Genomic DNA, 22,599 nt, shown 5'->3' on the forward strand with positions numbered 1-22,599 from the left:
TAAGAATACCCAAAACATTAACCATGTCTATGAAAGGCATTGAGTAGACTGTTATTTAATTCAGTTTGGTGTTTGTCTGTCTGGTTGATAGATCACTTTTTTTTTTTTATTCCAGAGAATAAACTATAAACTTTTTGGCTTGTTTCTGGTGATTTAATAAAAGACCATAAGATTAAATCTCAATGCGTTTATTTTACAGAGATTTTTAAAAGAGAATTCTATTGTGTTTGAAAACATTTGGTTAATTAATTTTTTTAAAAGGTACAAAGCCTTTATGAACAGATTAAAAAGAATGTGTTCCTCAATCCTAAGTTATAAGTCTACCAAGTATGAAGTCAAGAAGTATGATAAAAAAAAATACATATAGATTCTCTGCACCAAAATATACATTATTTGGCAAAAGTTATAATTTAATTTTTAAAAGTAAAAGTTCAGGATTTAACTTTGAAAAATTAGGACTAAATACCTGATTATAAAGAAAGAGATCAGATAAGCTTTTGGCCATAATGAGGATAACTAGATGCTCCCAAATTGGAGTTCCAAGTGTGTACACTAAAAAGGCAAAAAAGCTTTTCCAATGATACCAGAGAGCTCAAAGATACAGACCATCCCATAATTTGATTGTGTTAATTAACATTATGAACAGTGAAAGTTTACCTGGAATTTTAAAGACAAAGTGATCAGCTACGACTCGGCAAGTTCTGCCTTTTTGGATAAAAATTTTAGCCATGAAGTAATAAAAATCTATGGGAATAGCTCCATGATAAAAAATTATAAGTGCTGGTCCTTCTGGTATTTTTTCCATTCCATGAACTTCATAACCTGTTAGAAAGACAAAATGCAAATACTTAAAATATGCTTATTATTAAATATACTTTAGGGAGAAAACAAAGCAAAACAGTGATCAAAAATTTGAACTGGATGATAAGAAAACATCTCTCCAATAATACAAGTAAAATTAGAGAACAAGGGTTTCAGCAAGGGAAGCAAATGACAGGATTTGTAAAAGGGTGGTGGACGTGAGGAAAGGAATGAGACTCTTCTAATTTAATCTCAGTTCAAGCTTGGCTTCCCAACAGTACCGATTTCTTCTCCACCAGCTAAAGTGATTAATCTGCCTACTGTCCTTCACACTGTTACCAAACACCAATACATTTTTTATGGCAATCCTGTACTGTTGGTGGATTGTGAGGAATATTAGAGTAAGCTCCACCTATGTTTCAGAGGAAAATACTCTGAGTATTTTATCATAGGAGTTGGGAACTGATACTCCAAGGAGCATGTGAAATGTGATCATGGCTCTAGGAATAAGATCTCCTTTTTCTTCCCATCTCACCAGTCAGGTCACAGGCTCAGCAGGTCCTAGCAAAAAGAAAAAAGCCTACTGAACAAATGGGTCAATGAAGACATCAAACGAGAAATAAAAAACAATACCTTGAGACAATCAAAAATGAAAATGCAACATATTTTCCCTGGCCCATGTGGCTCAGTTGGTTGGAGCATCATCCCATACACTAAAAGGCGGAGGGTTCAATTTCCGGTAAGGGTATATACTGGTCAGGGTGTGGGTTTGATCTCTGATAGGGGCATGTATGGAAGGCAACCAATCAATGTTTCATTCTCACATCTATATGTCTCTCTCTCCCTCTCCTTTATTCTCTCTCTAAAAAAAAAAAAAATCAATAAAAGCATGTCCTTGGGAGAGGATTAAAAAAAAAGAAATGCAACATACTAAAACTGAATAAGATGCAGCAAAAGCAGTTCTAAGAAAGGAGTTCATAGCAATAAATGCCTACCTCAAGAAACGAGAAAAATTTCAAATAAACAACTTAACTTTATGCCTTAAGGAACTGGGGCAGGGGGGAACAGAACAAAGAAACCCCAACGTTAGTAAATGTTAGAATAGATCAAAATGGAAATAAAAGAAACACTAAAAAGATAATAGAAAAGATCAATGAAATCAAGATCAATGAAGTCAAGATCGGTTTTTTTGAAAAGACAAACAAGATTAACACTGTTAACCAAATCCCAATACACTTTCTTGGCTAGACTCACCAAGAAAAAAAGACTCAAATAAAATCAGATGAAAGAGGATTCTTCACAACTGATACCACAAAAATACAAAAAAATGAATAATTACATGCCAACAAATTGGACAACCTAAAAGAAATGGATAAATTCTAAGGAACATACAACCTTCTAAGAAAATGAAAGAGGATTCATCACAACTGATACCACAGAAATACAAACAATAAACAATTATATGCCAACAAATTGGGCAACCTAGAAGAAATGGATAAATTCCAAGAAATATACAACTTTCTAAGACTATCATAAAGAAATAGATCATTTGAATAGACTGGTTATTAGTAAGGAGATAGAATCTGTAATCAAAAACCTTCCAATAAACAACAGTCCAGGCCAAGATTGCTTCACTGATGAATATTACCAAACATTCAAAGAAGAATTAATACCAGTTCTTCTCAAAGACTTCTAAAAAAAAGAAGAGGATGAAACACTTCAAAACTCATCTTACAAAGTGAACATTACCCTGACACCAAAATCAAGCAAGAATACCACAAAGCTGCCCTAAATGGTTTGGCTCAGTGGATAGAGCATCAGCCTGCAGACTCAAGGGTCCCAGGTTCGATTCCGGTCAAGGGCATGTACCTTGGTTGCGGGCACATACCCAGTAGGGAGTGTGCAGGAGGCAGCTGATCGATGTTTCTCTCTCATCAATGTTTCTAACTCTCTATTCTCTATCCCTCTCCCTTCCTCTCTGTAAAAAATAAATAAAATATAAAAAATTTAAAAAATTAAAAATAAAAAGAATACCATAAGGAAAGGGAATTACAGGCCAATATCCCTGAAGAACATTAAGTCAAAAAATCCTCAACAAAATATTAGCATACCAAATTCAACAACAAATTGAAAGGGTCATACACCATGATCAAGTAGGATTCATTTCAAGATGTGAAGATGGGTCAACATTCACAACTCAATCAACATGTTTAAACCACATTAACAATATGAACAGCAAAATCATATGATCATCTGTAGAGATGCTGAAAAAGCATTTGACAAAATCAACATCCATTTATGACAAAAACTTTTAACAAAGTGGGTATGAAGGGAATGTGCCTCAAAATAATAAAGACCATATATGACAAGCACAGAGGAAACATATTCAACAGTGAAAAACTGAAAGCTTTTCCTCTAAGATCAGAAACTAAATAAGAATGCCCAATCTCACCACTTTCATTCAACACAGTACTGGAAGCCTTAGCCAGAGCAGTAAGACAAGAAGAAGAAATAAAAGATATCCAAATTGTTAAGGAAGTAAAACTGTCACTATTTGCAGATTACATGATGTTATATATAGAAAAACCCTAAAAAAATCCACCAAAAAACAACACTGTTAGAACTAATAAATTCAGTAAAACTGCAGACTACAAAATCAATATACAAATATCTCTTGCATTTCCATATATTAGTAATAAACTATTAGAAAAGGAAATTAAGAAAAAAAATCCCATTTACAATTGTATCAAAAAGAATACCTAGGAATAAATGTAACCAAGAAAGTTAAAGACCTGCACATTGAAAACTATGACGATGAAAGAAACTGAAAAATTCACAAATAAGTGGAAAAATATTCTAAACTCATGGATGGGAATATGTAATATTATTTACACGTCCACACTATCCAAAGTAATCTAGAGATTCAATGCAATTTAATTGCATTTTTCACTTAAATAGGACAATCCTAAAATTTGTTTAAAACCACAAAAGACCCTGAATAGGCAAAACAATTTAAGAAAGAACAAAGCTGGAAGCATTATGCTCCCTGATTTCAAACTATCTGACAAAGCTGTAGTAATCAAAACAGTATGGTATTGATTTAAAAAAAAACAAAAACACAATAGATCAATAGAAGAGACTAGAAAGCCCAGAAATAAACCCACACTTATATGGTCAATTAATTTACAGCAAAGAATCCAAGAATATACAATGGGGAAAGGACAATCTCTTCAATAAATGGTGTTGGAAAAACTAGACGGACATATGCAAAAGAGTAAGATTGGACTACCAGCCTATACCATTCAAAATTAACTAAAAATCTATTAAATACTTAAATGTGAGACCTAAAACCATTCAACTCCTAGAACAAACCATAGCAGTAAGCTTCTTGACATCAATCTTGAAAACGTGGTGATCATTTCTCTTATGTATAAATATGAAATCATGATGTTGTACACCTGAAATTAATGTTATATGTCAATTATACCTCAATAAAAAAGAAAAAATTATAAAGTAATATATAACTTAAGATGTTTTTGTTATTATTTTTTCATGTCATAAAAGGAATACCATTTTTGGCTGATACTCCATCCAATTAAATAAAATTGTTTTGCAAGATGGAAGGAAGGAAGGAAGGAAGGAAGGAAGGGAGAGAGGGAGGGAAATACGGAGGGAGGAAAGGAGGGAATGAGGAAAGAAAAAAGCTAGTATCCAGAGGCCAAGAGTATTATTAAGCTCAAAGAAAAAGGAAAGGTAAAAAGGAAATTTCCTTGATTATAGCAGAAAAGGGAAGGAAGTTCCTACAGCCATACACTGCCCCACACAGAACAGCTCTCCCAAGGATTGCTGCTCACATGTCAGAGACAAAAGAAGAATCCAAAATACGGAAATCTGAAACTTTTAGTCTGTTTCTTTCCCTTAAGGTTTATCCATTTGCTTTGCTAAGAAGCATTCAAATAAAGATTTCAGTGTAAATTTTAGTACAGGAAATTCATTTTTATAGTAGTTTACAAGGTCTTCACCAAACAGATTAAATTAAGAGTGGTGACTGATTCTAGTATTGAAAGCATGAACTACTTGATAATAATTCAAGTGGACTCAAGACAATGATTAAGAATTTTTTTAATTTTTAATTATAGTTGACATTTAATATATTAGTTTCAGGTCAAGAGAATGAAAGTTTGTAAAAATTAAATTTAGTGATATTTCAAGATTTCATGTTTTTGTTTTTTAACATTTCTTTCCAATTACCTAATACTAATTCAAGTTAATTCAATTTATTGTAAGCTTGACAGAACAATCACTAAGGTTATCTGAAGTTACCAAAAGGATCAACTGTCTCATCAGATATATTTTCTAAGAAATAAAGACTATTTCTTTGAGGGACTCTATACAAAATATTTTTGAGATTCTTCCTTGCTTTCAGAACATTTTTTAAAAATAATTAAGAAACAATTGAACTACTTACATATACCAAATCATCTGATTGAAAGCAGAAAAGTTTAGTTAATCAATTCAATTCTTGACAGAAACTATAGTTTACCATAGTGCCATTAACATAAAGTCCAAATATTATTTAACTGTGTCACTCTAAAAGCACAAATGGGTCATACCACTCCTGGCTCGGAAAGCATTAGTGGATTATCACTTTAGTAGAACAAGTGATAACTGCCCATCAGGTGATACTATTCAGATTCTTTCCTGAATCATACGGACCAATGATGGCTCCCTAACTATGCTTTCCCACCTAGTGCTTCTGTTCATCTAAACAGAGCACTTCTGGTCCAATGATTCCCTGTATAGCAGTAGAAATCCTAGGGTACTTTAACTCCTCCTCTCTCAGACTCTACATTCACCTGGTCACCAACTTCAATGCAAAAACTCTCTTAAATATACCACACTCTCTTCCCAATGTTAGTTTCAATGTGTAGCCCCATAGTCTCCTGCCCATACTACACCAATCCTGAGGGGATCTGATGAGCAAGAGAAGCTCAGAGAAAGCAATCACAAAGGCAATTATGGTCAATGTCCATCCAACCACTGTCCAGGGAGAAGGAACCTCAATATGCATATTTTGAGTAGTCTGGGCTCCATTAATAAGAACATACTATTCTGGAATGAATATGGCTCTTATTTGATGTTGTTAAATAAAATTTATTACCTCCCCTGCAGTGACCCAATGCTCACTAAGCACTCTCCTGATATTTTGGCTATCCATGTAGCTTAGCCCAGAGAGAGGATTTGATGGCTATACTGGAGCTCAAGTAGTCTCATCTCCATAGCAGTATTTATTATGTAAAGGTGTTAACCTGCTACTGGCTTAGACATCAGCAGCATGAATTCAGATAAGAATAATATCCTCCTGAGGTAGATCCCTTCTAAAAAAAAACAACCCTACACACTGCTCAGCCAGGTGGCTCGGTTGCTTGAGCATTGTCCCACTCACCAAAAAGTTTCAGGTTCAATTCCTGGTTGGGCAGATAACTATTTAACTATTTGATACCTAGTCAGGGTTCATCAGGAGGCAACCAACTGTCACACATTCTCTCTCTTTCTCTTTCCCCCACTCCATCCCTCCCTCTTTTTCTCTAGAATCAATGAATCCTTGGGTGAAGATTAATAAAATAAATTATATACATTATGGTAAATTTTAGGTGACTATTACATTTTTGTTTTTTGACACATTTTTTACAATAAACATTTATATTAGTTAAAAATTCCTTTGAAGATTCTTTAAAAAGCATGATTAAAACGGACTTGACACCAATACAAAATCCAAATATGCACACAAATGCCTTTTATTTATGTCACTAAAGAACAGGATAAAGAAAATCATTTTAAAAATATCATTTATCGCCCTAGCTGGTTTGGCTCAATGGATAGAGTGTCAGCCTGTGGACTGAGGGGTCCCAATTTGATTCCGGTCAAGGGCACATGCCCGGGTTGCAGGCTCATCCCCAGTAGGGGGCGTGCAGGGGGCAGCCAATTAATGATTCTCTCTCATCACTGATGTTTCTATCTCTCCATCTTCATTCTTCTCTGAAAGCAGTAATTTTTAAAAGTATCATTTATCTAATAAAAATAATGTTATCATAATAAAACATTAAAACAGTAAGAACTACATATATACATTTTTTGGCGTCCCTGGGTGGGCTTGAAAGATATATACATTTTAACCTCCTCTGAGTCATAAGTGCATATTTTAAAATACCTCAATAATTAAATAAGACACCTCAAAATTAGATATTCTGCTACAAAATAAGTTCAACTATTCCTTACAAAGCATGTTATCCTGAGCTATGGGGAGAGGGGGTACTAGGGGGGAGTGAGGGGGCATTATATATGTGGGAGGGAGATAAATATTCCTAATGAGTATTGTAAATGACACCACTGAATTTTGGTATCACTGTTTTAAAGACAATGAATAATAGCAGTCTACCTAGATGCAGTCTCTATAGGCACACAACACATGGTATGCTGAAGTATTGTCTTGCCTCATGTTAAACAACCATCAGAGAGTATGAGAGTTGTACTGACTAACAAGAGCATTAGTATAAATGAGTAAATAATAGAAACTTAATTCATCAAAGACATATGCAAACCTGCTAAATACCACTACTTTTGACCCTGAATCCCCAATCTGGGACAAACTTACCACACAGCACAGACCCAAAAGCACACATCTTAGAGCCTGATATCTGAGTTGCATTCTGGCTCTTCCTCCTAGCTTCCTAGGGTGCCTTGGGCAAATAACAACCTCTCTGCTTCCTCGTGGCAAAACTATAAAATGGAGGTAACAGAACCTATCTATTATGTTATCCTATATAATAAAAAGCTAATATGCAAATCAACCAAACTGCAGAACAACTGGTCGCTATGACGTACACTGACTATCAGGGGGCAGACGCTCAATGCAGGAGCGCCACTCAGCCAGAAGCCTGGCTCACAGCTCGCCTCCGCAGCAGCACTAAGGATGTCCAACTGCTGGCTTAGGCCTGCCATCAGTTGGACATCCCCCAAGGGCTCCCAGACTGCGAGAGGCTGCGGGTTGGGCTGAGGGACTCCCCCCTCCCCCCGCCACCAGTGCACGAATTTCATGTACCAGGCCTCTAATCCTATATAATAAAAGGCTAATATGCAAATTGACCGAACTGCAGAACAACTGGTCACTATGATGTGCACTGATAACAGGGGGCAGATGCTCAATGCAGGAGCTGTCCCCTGGTGGTCAGTGCACTCCCACAGGGGGGGGTGCCACTCAGCCAGAAGCCCTGAGCCAGGCTCACGGCTGGTAAGCGCAGCAGCGGTAGTGGGAGCCTCTCCCGCCCCCGCAGCAGTGCTAAGGATGTCTGACTGCCAGCTTAGGTCCACTCCCCCAAGGGCTCCCGGACTGCGAGAGGGTGCAGGCCGGGCTGAAGACTCCCCGCCTCCCCCATGCACGAATTTTGTGCACTGGACCTCTAGTAAGGTATAAAAGAATTAGTGCATGTTAAGCATTTTACAGTGTATGGCATAGTTACATGCTCAAAAAAAATTTGTAAGAATGTATATAGTATTAAAATGACAACACATTAACCTAATAAGCATGTCATGGTGATCTTTGGTAAGAGCAGCTTTATACTTATATATATTCTTAAGTGTCTATTTTTTTATTAAAGTATAGTTGACATATAATATATTAGTTTCAGGTGTACAAAATAGTGATCTGACATTTATATTCCTTAGAATGATCACCACCTCAGGTGTCTATTTCAAAATCTGTTCTTCCTTGCATGCCTTTCTGTGAACACACTTTTGATGCTCAACAACATGATACACAGGGCACAACTTTGTTACCAGCCTACTGAACCTTCTGTATTTTCTCCAAAACAAAAGAGACCAACAAATAAGGTAAAAACGGATAGAGAAAAACACCAAGTTCTTGAAAATAGACCACTAGAGGGCAATTTTCATGACAGCCAAATGAAGAACCACCAACCAATATAAATGCACATCATATTTTCTGAAATAACAAAGAAAAAAAATGAATATCCTGGAGATAAACGCACTGCTATCTCATTTACTGAGAAAGATATAATGACCTCTGAAATAAATCATACCTAAAAAGGTAACTTTTGGTATACAAATTATATTTAGCATTCTTTTCTTTTTTTTTTTTTTTTTTAGCATTCATTTTTAAAATATCTCTACACTGGGAAAGTCAAACCTATTTTAAACAATAGGAATTAAATGGAACTAAATACTAAATAATTAAAGTATTTTCAAAACAGTTTTATATAATGTTTTATATAGTCTCTTACTCTTTTAGATGTCTTAAATATAAATTTTTATATTTTAGCTTATAGTAATAGTCCAACTGCTGTGTAGTTCTTTAACGGACACTAATGTATTTGGAAAAAATCACTTTAAAACGTATACATGCACAATGCGTGCAAATAGGTAAGAAATAGTAAATATCCCTTCCATTATATTTTTCAGTATCTTCTCAATCAATAACATGGAATGATATCATTTCCATGCCACAAACACGAACAGCAACACATAGAGATCAATGCAATCTTGCTTACCATGCCAAACTGCTGCATGTCCATCCCACAGAGTTGCTACTGTCTTCCTTGCGCCATCCCATAAATTATGAGAATAGGCTTCTTTTAATACATTCTTCCTCTTATAAATGTGTAAGAAAATAATAGTAAGGTAGAGAAGAAAAATAGTAAAGTAAGGAAGTATTAAAAGTATTAGTGGTGTAAAAACCCATAAGAGATAGTTTGCAAAATTCAAATAGTCCTCCAATTGTTCCACGCCAAACCATTCTTCAAATATGTGAATCAGACAACTCAAATAGGGCATAGAGTCCTGTCCTGTACAGGTTTGATTTTTGTCTATCATTTTTCTTTAGGTGAAAATGACAAATTCAGTTTCTTTCTTCATTATCATGACAAGTCTTTAATTTTGCCACTAGAAGGGAAAAATAATCCAATGTTATTCTTTTCATAGCTAAAAAGTTAAATGTTTTAGTCTATATAAATACTATATAGTAATTTCTACCAAAAATGAGTAAACTGTTGCAGATTTAAATGTGAAAATTATAAGGTTTCATTTGTCCACTCAGAAAGTATGTCAGGTTTAGCTTTTGAAATAACTCACAAGTTATAACTGAGAGAGGGAAATAAGGCTAATGAAACTTCAGATTGATCTTAATAATCTGACTTTTACCTTAAGTAGATCATACTGAATGTTTGTATCTTATACCAGGTTATGTTGAGATAACGCTATTCTTCACAAAAGATAATATTAATATCTGATTCAATAAAAGTAACTCACATCTTTAGGAAATTATGACATGCATTTTTGGATATTATCTTTTATAAGCCGGTTTATAGAAAAGCTGTCTTTTCCTTTGGCATTATGTAATAATAAAATTTTATCAGTATCATTTTTATCTTCTAAAAATTATCTTAAATCTTAAATGACTGAAAATATAGCCATACAATTATTTTATGTTACTCTCTAAATCTGTCAGTTAACTTACCAGAAATTAGATAAATATCTTGTCCCAAGCTTCTTTGTATGTATTCTGGAAAACAGTATATAAATGGAAAAAAATATGATTTTTAAAAATATAATCAATACTATAGTTAAAATTTCCATACAATAGTAAGAGACATGCACAAACGTGTGACAAATATGAATACAGCCCACACTAGTGTATCACAATTAAAAATTATACTCACTCAATTATGCTTTAGTGAGGACACCTCTATATACTGTCTACACACTGTTTACTTCCCACCTGAGACTTTTTTTTTTTTTTTTAATTCAGAGCTCAGAGCTATGAAAAACTTTGCTTCTTCGGAAAAAAGAGTATGAAGTTTAGATTTGTAATTGACCATGTGTGTTTTTTTTCCAATATATTTGCCAGATAATAAGCTGGTCAAACATGATGTTCAATGATACATTTATATTAGCCCTTATGATCATGTTCTCCCATTTTTTTCTGATTCTATTCTTAGAGGTATTTTATCATTATTCCATACATCATCATAATGAAAATAATCTCAAATCCCTTGGGGATGAGGCAGGAAATAAATGAGATGGAGGGAGAGATACATAAGCAATTAAATGCTGTCTTTATGCCAAGATTATCTTGCTGTCTTATTAGCAGGGCATGCACTTTGACTTGTTCTTCATGAGATGAAGGACTTAGTCTAATTTCCTTGTAAGCATTCATTTGTGAAAAATCTGGACCTATCATGGTAACAGAAGTAAACACAGCACACATTAAGACTGGGCTCATCCTGGCCAGGTATCTCAGTTGATTCGAGAATCATCCCAATACACCAAGGTTGTGGGTTCGATACCCGGTCAGGGCACATACAAGAAACAACTAGCCCTCGCTGGTTTGGCTTAGTGGATAGAGCATAGGCCTGCAAACTGAAGAGTTACAGGTTCAATTCCGGTCAAGGGCATGTACCTCAGTTGCAGGATCGATGATCCTCGGCCCCATAGCATGTACAGGAGGCAACCAATCAATGTGTCTCTCTCACATGGATGTTTTTCTCTCTCTCCTTCCCTTCTACTCTCTCTAAAAATCAATGGAAAAAATCCTCAGGTGAGTTTTAACAAAACAAAACAAACAAAAAAAGAAAGAAAGAAAAGAAACAACTAATGAATGCATAAATAAGTGGAACAACAAATCGGTATGTTTCTCTCTAAAAATAAGTAAAACATTTTAAAAAATACAATGGGCTTTGTTTACATCAGATTCTAATTAATCCATCTAAAGAGTTAAATCACTATAATTACCAGTGTTTGATCATTTAGAATGTTAACATAGAAAAGCATTTTTTTTTAAATTAGAGTTTTCCCCATTAGGATGGGTATAATTTTTAAAAAATGGAAAAGAACAAGTGTTGGTGATGATGTGAAGAAATTAGAACTTTCACACATTGCTGGTGGGATGTAAATGTTGCAACCACTGTGGAAATCGGTTTGACAGCTCCTCAAAAAGCTGTTACCCCAGAGTTACCAAATGACCCCGCAATTCTACTCCTAGGTATATATCCAAGAGGACTGAAAATATTCACATAAAAATCTTTATATGAATGTTGACAGCAGCATCATTCATAACAGCTAAAAAGTGGAAATAAACCAAGTGTCGTCCATCAACTGATGAACAGATAAAGAAAGTGTGCTATACCATATAAGAGAATACTATTCAGGTATGAAAAAGTAATGAATTACTGGCTCATGCTACAATATGCATGAACCTTGATAATATTATAATAAGTAAAAAATAGTCACACACTAAGGGCCACATTTTGTATGATTCCATTTATATAAAACTAGAGGCCCAGTGCACAAATTCGTGCACGGAGGGGCGGGGAGGGGGGAAGGGACGCAGGAGGTTGGCAGGGGGTAGGGATGCGGGAGGTTGGCTGCTGGCCCTTGGCCTCCCAGAGAAAGGGACCGCATCCAACACCACCCACCCCCGGTTCCCAGAAGGTCCCAGCGGGGTCGGGAGAGGAGGTGATGGTCGCCGGGCTGGGCACAGAAAGAACGGACGCCAGACTCCGATCCCGCCCTCGGTGCCCTGCCACTGCGTGGTTCCCCACCTCTCCCCCTCCTCCTTCCCTCACTGCTGTGCCACCACCATGGTGGGCAGGCGGCCCCAGGGAAGTGAAAGAACGGGAGCAAGACAACCCTTGTATCAAGGCTAACTTTCAATAGATCGCAGCGAGGGAGCTGCTCTGCTGCATATGAAATCCTGACTCAGAATCAGGTCTCTATGAATGGTTTAGTACCAGGGGCCAATGGGGGCCAGCTGGCCGGGGGGCGGGGCCGTGGGAGGTTGGCTGTGGGAGCGCACTGACCACCAGGGGGCAGCTCCTGCATTGAGCACCTGTCCCCTGGTGGTCAGTGTGCGTCATAGCAACTGGTGGACCAGTCGTTGTGGTCGTTCAGTCATAATGGTCGCTTAGGCTTTTATATATATAGATACCTAGAACAGGCTAATCCAGAGACAGAAGGATTAGTGGTTGGTTGCCAGGTGCTGGGGGAGGGAGCAATGAGAAGTGACTGCTAATGGAAACAGGTATCTTCTGGAGATAGTGAAAATGTTCCAATAGTAGTGATGATTGTACAATCTTGTGAATTTACTAAAAAACCACTGAGATGTATGCATTTTATAATGATGAATGTTACGGTGAATTATACCTCAACAGAAAAAGAACTTTTAGATATCCTATATAATAAAAGGCTAATATGCAAATTGTCCCCTCGGGAGTTCACCTGCTATGATGTGTGCTGACCATCAGGGGGTGGCGCAGAATGAAGGAAGGCCCCGATCAACCCTGATCACTGGCCAGGCCTGGGGACCCTACCTGTGTACAAATTTCGTGCACTGGGCCTCTAGTTCTTAATAAATTAAAATTTATGATAGCCTCTCAAATATGTTAGAAGCTTTTCTTATGCCTAAAAACCAATCATTTTGATGATCTGAAATACAATTAATACAATTGCTCCTAATAATCTAGTCTCATTTCTGATTTTTAATAGGATTGCAAAATCTTATAATTTTAAAGCCTCTCCCAACCCAAATTGGTAATCGAACTACACCTCTTATCCTCAATCACATTCTGATTTATTACACATACTAACACACACAGTAAAAGAAAGAGGAATAGGGCATAGGCAGACATTCAGTGAGAGTTTACAGGGAAACCTGCATAAGATACAGCAGTGCTTTTATAGTGCCCCAGGGCTGGGTGCAAGAACCTCCACAAAGGGTTGTCCTCGATTCCAATTTAAACCCTTCCAGAACAGAAAACTCAAAAGGTGTCCCATTCCTTCTTCAAAACCACCCATTGAAGTACTAAAAAGATCTATCTTATACATTCCTCACTGTAACTTTTCCCTACTGGACCTAGTTCTGTACTGTAGAACCTCTTCCATTAGACAACCTCTTAAGTTTCAGGACAGCTATCATGAGCTGTGAAATCCCCTTTTCTAGTCAGATTCCTTAATTCTTTCAACCATATTTCAGATGTTGGTTTCATAGCCTTTCATCACTCAGGCTACTTCCTGATATTGAGAGGAGAGAGAAAAATATACAGCAGGGTAAGAAGAATATGGAGATCTATAGTAGGCAAGACGTACAAGGGGGTAGAGGGGCACTATGTTACACAGGTAGTCTGGGAAGGCCTCTATAAAAGTACATTTAAGCAGAGACCTCAGGAAGTGAGGAAACAAACCATGTGGGTATTAGAAAGAGAATTCCTGACTAAATGAACAGTAAGTACAAAGGATGTACACTTGGTGTGGTCTGCCGAGCAGCAAGGTAGGCTAAAGAAGCATGCTAGGGAGAGCAGTCAGAAATGGGCAGAGAGAACTTGTAGAACGTTATCTAAGGGAGATGAGATGAAGAAGACATCAGAAGAATGAGATTGCCTGATGGGTTTTAAATGACTGCTGAGTTAAGAATATACTATACAGGGAGCAAATAGGAAGTTACTACAATAACTGAGATGAGTGATGAAAGTGGCTTAGACAGTGTGGCAGAGTGAAGGTCATAAGAGAGAATCCAGTTCTGGATATACTTTCAAGATAAAGCCAGGAGGATTTGCTGATGAATATAGAATATGACTGAGAAATATAAGTCTGGGAGGACAACACAGTTTTTGGGCAACATGGATTTGTGTCCTGGGAGACATTGCCACTTACTGTGTGACATAGACAAGTTACTTAATATCCCTGCCTCAGTTTCTCCATTTGTAAAGTGGGGGTAATAACATTACCTACCTAATAAGACTGTTATGAAGATTGTACATTAAAAAGCTGAGAAGAGTGCCTTCCAATATGTAAGCACTAAATAAATATTGCTATCATCATCAGCTTACTTGTGAGAGATGGGAGTGCAGAAAGAACAGGTTTGGGGGTGGGATGAAGATCCGGAATTCGGTTTTGAACATGTTAAGATTCTTCTGGACATCCGAGCGAAGACATTAAGTAGGCAGCTGGATATATGCAGAGTTCAGCAGGAAGATAGGGACTCCAGAACTATATCTAGGAATTGGCAACATATAGACAGTATTGGAAACCATGAAACTAAATATCCCTCTAGGGAGTGAATATAAAATAAAAAAGAATTTCCATGACTGAGCCATGAGGCACTCAACATTTTAGAATTTGGCAAGACAAGGAGGAACCAGCATCCTCCTTCCAGGAGTGGCATCCTGGATGTGAAAGTAAGAAAAGTGTTTCAAGAAGAAAGGAGTACTCAGCTGTTTCAAATGATGCTGAGAAGTCCAAGAATAATTGATCAATGGATTTTACAACAAAGAGGCATTGGAAAGTCCTGATAAGAAATGTTTTAATACAGTGGGGATAAAAGTTAGCTGGAATAAGTTCAAGAAAAAATGGGAGTGAATAAATTGGGAAGACAGCAAATACGGTCAACTCTTCAGAGGAATACTGTTACAGAAAGGGACAGAGAAACAAGTGGATATCTAGAGAGTAATGCGGATCAAGTCTGTTGTTTTAAGATGACAGAAAATACAGCAGTTTTTAACACCAATGACAATGCATCAGTGAGAGAGTGAGAAGTGGATGATGCAGAAGAGAACTGTTGGGTCCAGTACTAGGCTAGGCCAGAGGGGATAGAATATAATGTACAATAAAGCGGGTGGCCCTGAACGGTTTGGCTCGGTGGATAGAGTGTCGGCCTGCGGACTCAAGGGTCCCAGGTTTGATTCTGGTCAAGGGCATGTACCTTGGTTGTGGGCACATCCCCAGTAGGGGGCATGCAGGAGGCAGCTGATGTATGTTTCTCTCTCATCGATATTTCTAACTCTCTATCCCTCTCCCTGCCTCTCTATAAAAAAATCAATAAAATATATTTTTTTTAAAAGAAAGAAAATAAAAGAAAGTGGGTGGCCCAGAGAAGACCTACATAATTGGATTATTACTTTATTTACTCAACAAATACTTATCAAAGCAGTGGTTGTGCTAGACACTATTGTAAACACTAGGATCTATATGTAAACAAAATAGACGGTTATATGAGAAAACATATGTAAAGCACTTAGAACAATATGACTCACACATAGTTGGCACCACCTAAAAAATGCCAGCTAGCTATAGAAAGATCAGAACTGCCCTAGCCAGCTTGGCTCAGTGGATAGAGCGTTAGCCTGCGGACTAAAGGGTCCCAGCTGGTTTCATTCCGGCCAAGGGCACATGCCTGGGTTGAGGGCTTGATCCCCAGTAGGGGGCGTGCAGGAAGCAGCCAATCAATGATTCTCATCATTGATGTTTCTATTTCTCCTCCCTTCCTCTCTGAAATAAACAAATATAAAAAAAAGAAAGATCAGAACTGTGTTCATCCACATCTTCACTTTTTTAATGTTTTTTTAATGATTTTAGGGAAAGTGGGAGAGAAAGAGAAACATCGATCAGTTGCCTCCTGCACACCTCCTGGTGGGAACTGAGCCACAACCTGGGCATATGCCCTGCCTGGAAATCGAACCAGCAACCTTCTAAGTGCATGGGACAATGCTCAACCAACTGAGCCACACATCTTTAACAAAAATGTGGGCCCAGCCAGCGTGGCTCAGTGGTAGATGTGCAACATTTTGGGGATAAGGATATCTGTATCTATAACTTACCTCCTTGAGTCACTGGATAAACACATCTCTAACATCAAAGTAAGGCAGCAGTAAGGATATGGGAATAGACATTTAATTTGAAAATTAATCTCCTCTTTCCATTCACTAGTAAATGGGACCGAAACATCAGCGATGTTCTAAATGTCTGGATTTTACCTCAGTTTTTATATATTCTAAAGCAGCAATTTTCAACCTTTTTCATCTCATGGCAGACATAAACTAATTACTAAAGTTCTGGAGCACACCAAAAATTATATTTTTTGCAGATCTGACCAAAAAAAAAAAGGTATACAGTCATTTTTAATTCATTCACACAGGTACTATTGTGTTGGAAAAGAGGTCAGTGCCCCTAACTATTGTATGTTTTAAAAATGCTTGCAGCCAAAACCGGTTTGGCTCAGTGGATAGAGCGTAGGTCTGCGGACTGAAAGGTCCCAGGTTCGATTCTGGCCAAGGGCATGTACATTGGTTGCGGGCACGTCCCCAGTGGGGGGTGTGCAGGAGGCAACTGGTCGATGTTTCTCTCTCATCAACGTTTCTAACTCTCTATCCCTCTCCCTTCCTCTCTGTAAAAAAATCAATAAAATATATTTTAAAAAATGCTTGCAGCACAGCGGTGGAAGAAATGCCAATGCCACCCACCTAGGCATTAGTAGCACAGACCACGTCCTAAGTGCTCCAACAGCCTTCGAGCCCCCACATGCTTCCCCAAGGAAGCTGCCTGGGCAGTCTCAACCAATACCCCACACCAAACACCAACTGCTTTTGACAGATCTGGCAGCGGCGTTGCAGCTTTTTACATCCTGATTATGCGCACGTGCATTTTTTTTTTTTTTCATGGTAATCAGCAGCGTGAGCGCAGAGGCTTGGTTCACAGGCTGCAAACCCGAGGGACCCAGACAGTGCCGGGCGCGTACAAAGTATGGACCCAGTCAAACTATTAATACCACACGTGTGAGGTCTGACTTAGTCCTTTCCTTTATTTTTTTCACCAGTCCAAGGAAGCAGGTACTATGCCTCCGATGATCACAATGAGGATCCAAAAAAAAAGGTGAAGTCGCTTGCCCGGGTCACACGCGTCGTAAAAGGGGCATCAACCAGGAGGCCAAGCCTGACTTTGTCGAAGGCGAGCCCTCTTAACCCCTCACTGCCCGCGCGGCCTCCCAACCACACTCGGATCACCCACGAGCTTTTATGCACAATAAGGTCGATTCAGATCCCAGAATCAGCGAAGTCACAGGGCACGCCCCGAGGCCCCTAGTGAGGCTGGAGACGCCTCGCCCCATCACTACCACTGAGCACGCCGAGCTGGGGGGGTTCTGAGCGCTGGGGGAGAGGCGGAGCGGGGTGAATGCGTTTGTAGTGGCCCAGACAGGGCCTCCCCTCCCGGCCACTCCAGTGCCGGAGCCGAACGCCAGGCCGGCGGCAAGCAAACCCGCCCGCGCGCCCCAGCCGCGGACTCGGGGCGCCCCGGGGAGACCAGACGCGCGGCCTCGCCTCCTGGCAGCTCCGCGAGACGGACGGCGCCCGGGCGCCGGGCCGGGAGGAGCCCGGGGAGACCAAGGCGGGGATCGACGCACCTCGGGCGGTGGGGAGAGGGGAGAGGCGGCTCGACCTCACCCTCGAACAGTAGCGCGGCTCTTCGGTGGCTCAGTGGCTGAAGGAAGCGAAGAAGTTTGAGCGGCCCATTTCCCGCGAGCAACCCTGCGAGGAAAAACCTAAAAAGTAGCCACAACCCCGGCGGCGTTGAGGGTGACCCCGCCCGTCGCCCCGCCCCTTCCGGCGGCCACCGGAGCCACTTCCGGCGGCGGCTTCCTACCTGGCTCCGCAGTCCCCGGCTGGGTCCCAACCCCTCAGACCTCATCGGCGCGCCGGGAGTCTTGCTTTCGGTCTCCGGGACCCTGCCCAGGCCCGGGAGGCGGTCCCGCCCCGTGTACCGCAGGGCTGTCTCCTCCGAGGGGTAAAATGTGCTGCGAGAAGTGGAGCCACGTGGCCGAGATGTTCCTCTTTATTGAAGACCTGGAGGAGGATTACAAGATCCTTTGCCTCTGCTCCCGGGCGTTCGTAGAGTAAGTAGAGACTTGGCTCTCCCTTTGCACGATTATTTCCCAGAAATGGAGGTGATGCAGACCAGTTGGAATGGGTCCCTGGAACCACGGCCAGAGAGAGTATTGGACTCTTGGGCAAGCTGATGGTTTTAGGAAAAGGGGAGCCCTGCCTGGCGTGGCTCGGTGGTTGAACATCGACCTATGAACCTGGCGGTCTCGGTTCCATTCCGGTCGGGTCACAGGCCCCGGTGGTGGGCTCCATCGCCAGTAGGGGGCGTGCAGAAGGCAGCCCATCCTTCATGATTCTCATTGATGTTTCTCTCTCTCTCTCCCTCGCCTCTCTCTGAAGTTAATAAAAACATGAAAAAAAAAAAAAAAAAAAAAGGGGGGAAAAAAATCCACAGACTTTACAGAGTGGTGGCCTCTGCCATTAAGTGTATGAGTAAATCTGTGTAGGCTGTAATGAAAAAATGTGGTCGTTGATATATGTCATTTTATATTTGTAAACTGAGGGGACATTTTAAAATTGGGGGAAAGTGAAATGTAAAATGAAATCCCGTTAGTGGATATGACATCACAAGGTAAAGGTTTAAAGATAAGTGATTTGTTTTGGATAACGTCTTTTTTAAAACCTTAAGATTTATTAAAGCACCAATTCACATAAACATAACTAGTGAGGTGAAAGGTTTAACTATAATTACATTCATTTAAAAAAATTTTTTATTAAGGTATTATATGTGTACATATCTTACCATTGCTTCCCCCCCCACCCCACTCCCATACATGCCCTCACCCCCCAATGTTTTGCATCCGTTGGTTATTCTTAATATGCATGCATATAAGTCCTTCGGTTGATCTCTTATCTCCCCCAACTCTCCCTAACCTTCCCGCTGTAATTGGACAGTCTGTTTGATGTTTTACTGCCTCTGTATCTATCTTTTTGTTCATCAGTTTATAATGTTTTTTATTATCCACAAATGAGTGAGATCATGTGTTTTTATGAAGTAATCTGAAAATCCAAAAAGAAATGGAAAACTATGTTAAATTTAATGTGAAAAGTATGGCTGTTTTTGTATTTATATATGCACATATTCATTCAATGAATGCTTTTTGTGCTTTGTATTAGGTACTAGTAGGCACGGGGGTACAAGACACAGCCCTTCCTTACACATTTTGACTTTACTTACTGGCAAAGGAGATCAATATTAAGACAACTGTTACATAATCCTTGGGTTAGTTAAAGGTTATAAGTGCTATGGGAGGGAAGCTCAGGATGCTATGATAGCCAGAACCTAACCTTGAGGTTTAAAGGGTGAGTGGAAATAAACTGGGGGTATGTTTGAGTGGGCGGAAGCATTCCTGCAAGCAGAACTGTAAAATCCTGAGGGAGCACAAGAAAGCCCGTGAAACTGAAACAACGTGCCTGGCACAGAAAGAAGATAGAGCTGGTGAGATAGGCAGTGTAATAACATGGAGGACTTTGTGGAAGAATGGGTCAGATTTGCATTTTTGAAGATTACCCTGGGTAATCGGCAGCACCTGAGGGATGGTTCAAAGGAGGGGAACCACATAATCATTTTTCAGGTTACAAATTCTGGTGACTTGGATAAAGATTGGTGGCAGTGGAAATGGAAAATGGAGAGAAACTGTTGAGATTAAGGGGTTGGAATGGCTGTGAGGGAATGAAGGAAAGAGAATAGGTCAAGGCTAACTCCCTTGCTGAAATGATGGCATGGTAGAAAGTTGCTTGTGCTATAAATAGCAGGCTTTTATTATTTATATTTTAAGTGATTAATTTTGAAATAATTTCAAACTTACAAAAACAGTTCAAAGAACTCCCATATTCCCTTCACCCAGATTCACCAACTCTCCATAACACACACACACACACACCATCATTAGTGTTTTTCTGGACCATTTGAGAACAAGCTGCAGATGTGACTATCACTACTAAATACTTCATTGTGTATTTCCCCAAAACAAGTATATCCAACCCAACTACTGTAGTCATTAAGACTAAATTGTTTTATCTTGATTTATATTTCAGTTTGCTAAAATATTTAAATAAGTACTTCCTTTTATGTTAGTCTCCAAAACAACCTTTGCTCAGACCGTGAATATCTTGTCTACTAGGCAATGAATATTTTGGCCTATTTGCAGATGGACTATGGCTTGCATGTGGATTTTATATATGTGTCAGACAAATTTTTCCATATTTATGCTTCCCTTTTACAGCAAATTTAAAGAGCATTTCATTGTTTGTACGTCATAAGGAGGATTGGGTTCTTCCCCCAAAATCCAGAATACTACTTATTTTAATAATTAGTTATGCCCTGGCCAGTGAGCTAAGTGGTTAGGGCACTGACTCACACTCCACAGGGTCTTAGGTTTGATTCCCAGTCAAGGGCACATACCTGGTTGCATGTTCAGTTCCTGGCCCTGCGGGAGGCAACTAATCAATGTGTCTCTCTCACCTGAATATCTCTTTCTTTCTTATCCTCTTCTCACCCTCTCTCCCTCCCTTCCACTTTCTCTAAAATTCAATGGAAAAAATATTTCCTGATGAGGATTAACAAAAATAATAATTAGTAGTTATAATTATAAATGCTTGCCACAATACTAAATGTTTTACAGATACTGTCAATTCTCATACTAACCCTATGAGATAGGCATTATTATTTCTATATTACAAATTAGGAAAATATATTAGCATATTATTTTTCTATCCTTAACCTTTTTATTAATTTATGTTGCTTTGAATTTGTTTCTTCTCTAAATTTATAATTTAATTTTTTTCAATACTGACTGTTTAATTTGCTTCTCAGAGATCGAAAATTGTGCAATTTGGGATTAAAAGGCTACTATGTTAAAGGCAACGGCAACAGTGCAGGTAATACAGTATAAACTATATAATCCTTTTTTGCTAAAATTAACCATTACACTATATTCATTATAATTCATTATAAATACTGTATTAATTTCTTAGCATAAAATATGTGACAAAAATATTCTGTAATCATAGACAGTCATTTTTTATTATAGCATGGTTCTAGAATCCCTATCAAAGCATAAATTTTCTTATAGCAAACTCCTATATGGAGTTGAGGTAGCCTCCTTTGCCCCATATAGCATTCCTTCCTGAAATGTCGCCATTAGATAAAAGCAACCTGAAATTTGAGGCTTTGAAAAGTAGAGAACACATAGTTTCTAAAACAGAATTTTATTGTTTTAAAAGCTAAACTGAGGCATATTAAAAATTTTCCAGATTTTATTTGAGCATACGTTCATTCAAATTGGGCAGCACCTAACCAAACGTGGTTAAGAGCACTCCAAAGATGAACTAGAAGCATATTTATAGAGGAGATGCAGAAACAAAACAATTCAGTTGTGATTGAAGTACCTGTGAGGGGCCATAACTCTCACCTCTCTTATTAGCAGCTCCTAAAATAACTCCACAAATCATCCTTTTAAATCCACTGATCTAGTGCAGTAATATTGCAGAGGAGTATCAAAATGCAATAATTTGCCTCATGGGTACTCTACTGTGTTCCTTTCTATAGCCTCAGTACTTTGCACAATGCCCAGCACAAAGTAGATGCTCAAGAAGTATAAGTTGAATGGGCAGCTAAATGGATACTGGTAGGCAGAGCCAGACTAGAAATTGTCTCTTTATTCTTAGTTGGCCATATTTTACTAGTCCATCAATTCCCTTCCCCCCCCCCCCCTAAAAATTGTAACAATTATACACCTTTGGGCCAGGCATGTAATAACTCTGGGTCTCAGGTTTTCTTCATTAAAATGATAATAAAACCTGCATCTAAATTTTTTCTAACATTAACAAATGCTATCTACAGGAGACCAAGCTACAGAAGAGGAGGAAAGTTGTAATTTCCATGACAGTAAAGAATCATGTGATAGCAAAGGCATAGACCTAGATGAAAGTGAACTTGATTCTGAGACTGAACTCATGAGAAGTATGGGACTGCCACTTCAATTTGGTGGGATGTCTGCACATAAGAATTTTGAGGTAAGTATTCACTTTTATTTATTAGTTTTCTCTGTAAAATCACGTGGAATTTTTTTTT

General features: G+C 38.8%; 2 protein-coding genes across 12 annotated transcripts in view; one reads left to right on the plus strand and one right to left on the minus strand.

Moving 5' to 3' along the window:
• The window catches only part of TMEM68 (transmembrane protein 68), a 34,138-nt gene extending 15,896 nt beyond the window's left edge, over positions 1–18,242 (minus strand). For 6 of the 11 annotated variants that reach the window (XM_054708301.1, XM_054708299.1, XM_028147980.2 and 3 more), the window contains exons 1-4: positions 18,047–18,242; positions 10,334–10,378; positions 9,369–9,759; positions 658–822 (exon numbers count right to left, since the gene is read on the minus strand). In XM_054708301.1, the coding sequence (XP_054564276.1) occupies positions 658–822; positions 9,369–9,690 (487 nt within the window). In that variant the 5' untranslated portion in view covers positions 9,691–9,759; positions 10,334–10,378; positions 18,047–18,242. Of the gene's footprint in view, positions 1–657; positions 823–9,368; positions 9,760–10,333; positions 10,379–14,699; positions 14,796–18,046 lie in introns of those variants that run through there. The other 5 variants (XM_028147979.2, XM_054708298.1, XM_054708303.1 and 2 more) reach the window with 5 other exon arrangements.
• TGS1 (trimethylguanosine synthase 1) overlaps positions 18,202–22,599 on the plus strand; it is a 31,374-nt gene continuing 26,976 nt past the window's right edge. Inside the window, exons 1-3 of the mRNA XM_008143333.3 lie at positions 18,202–18,535; positions 21,340–21,404; positions 22,369–22,541. Of these exons, the coding sequence (XP_008141555.2) occupies positions 18,432–18,535; positions 21,340–21,404; positions 22,369–22,541 (342 nt within the window). The 5' untranslated portion in view covers positions 18,202–18,431. The remainder of the gene's footprint in view (positions 18,536–21,339; positions 21,405–22,368; positions 22,542–22,599) is intronic.

This window comes from Eptesicus fuscus, chromosome 19, assembly GCF_027574615.1.
Source record: "Eptesicus fuscus isolate TK198812 chromosome 19, DD_ASM_mEF_20220401, whole genome shotgun sequence".
In the NCBI taxonomy this organism is placed as follows: Eukaryota; Metazoa; Chordata; class Mammalia; order Chiroptera; family Vespertilionidae; genus Eptesicus; species Eptesicus fuscus.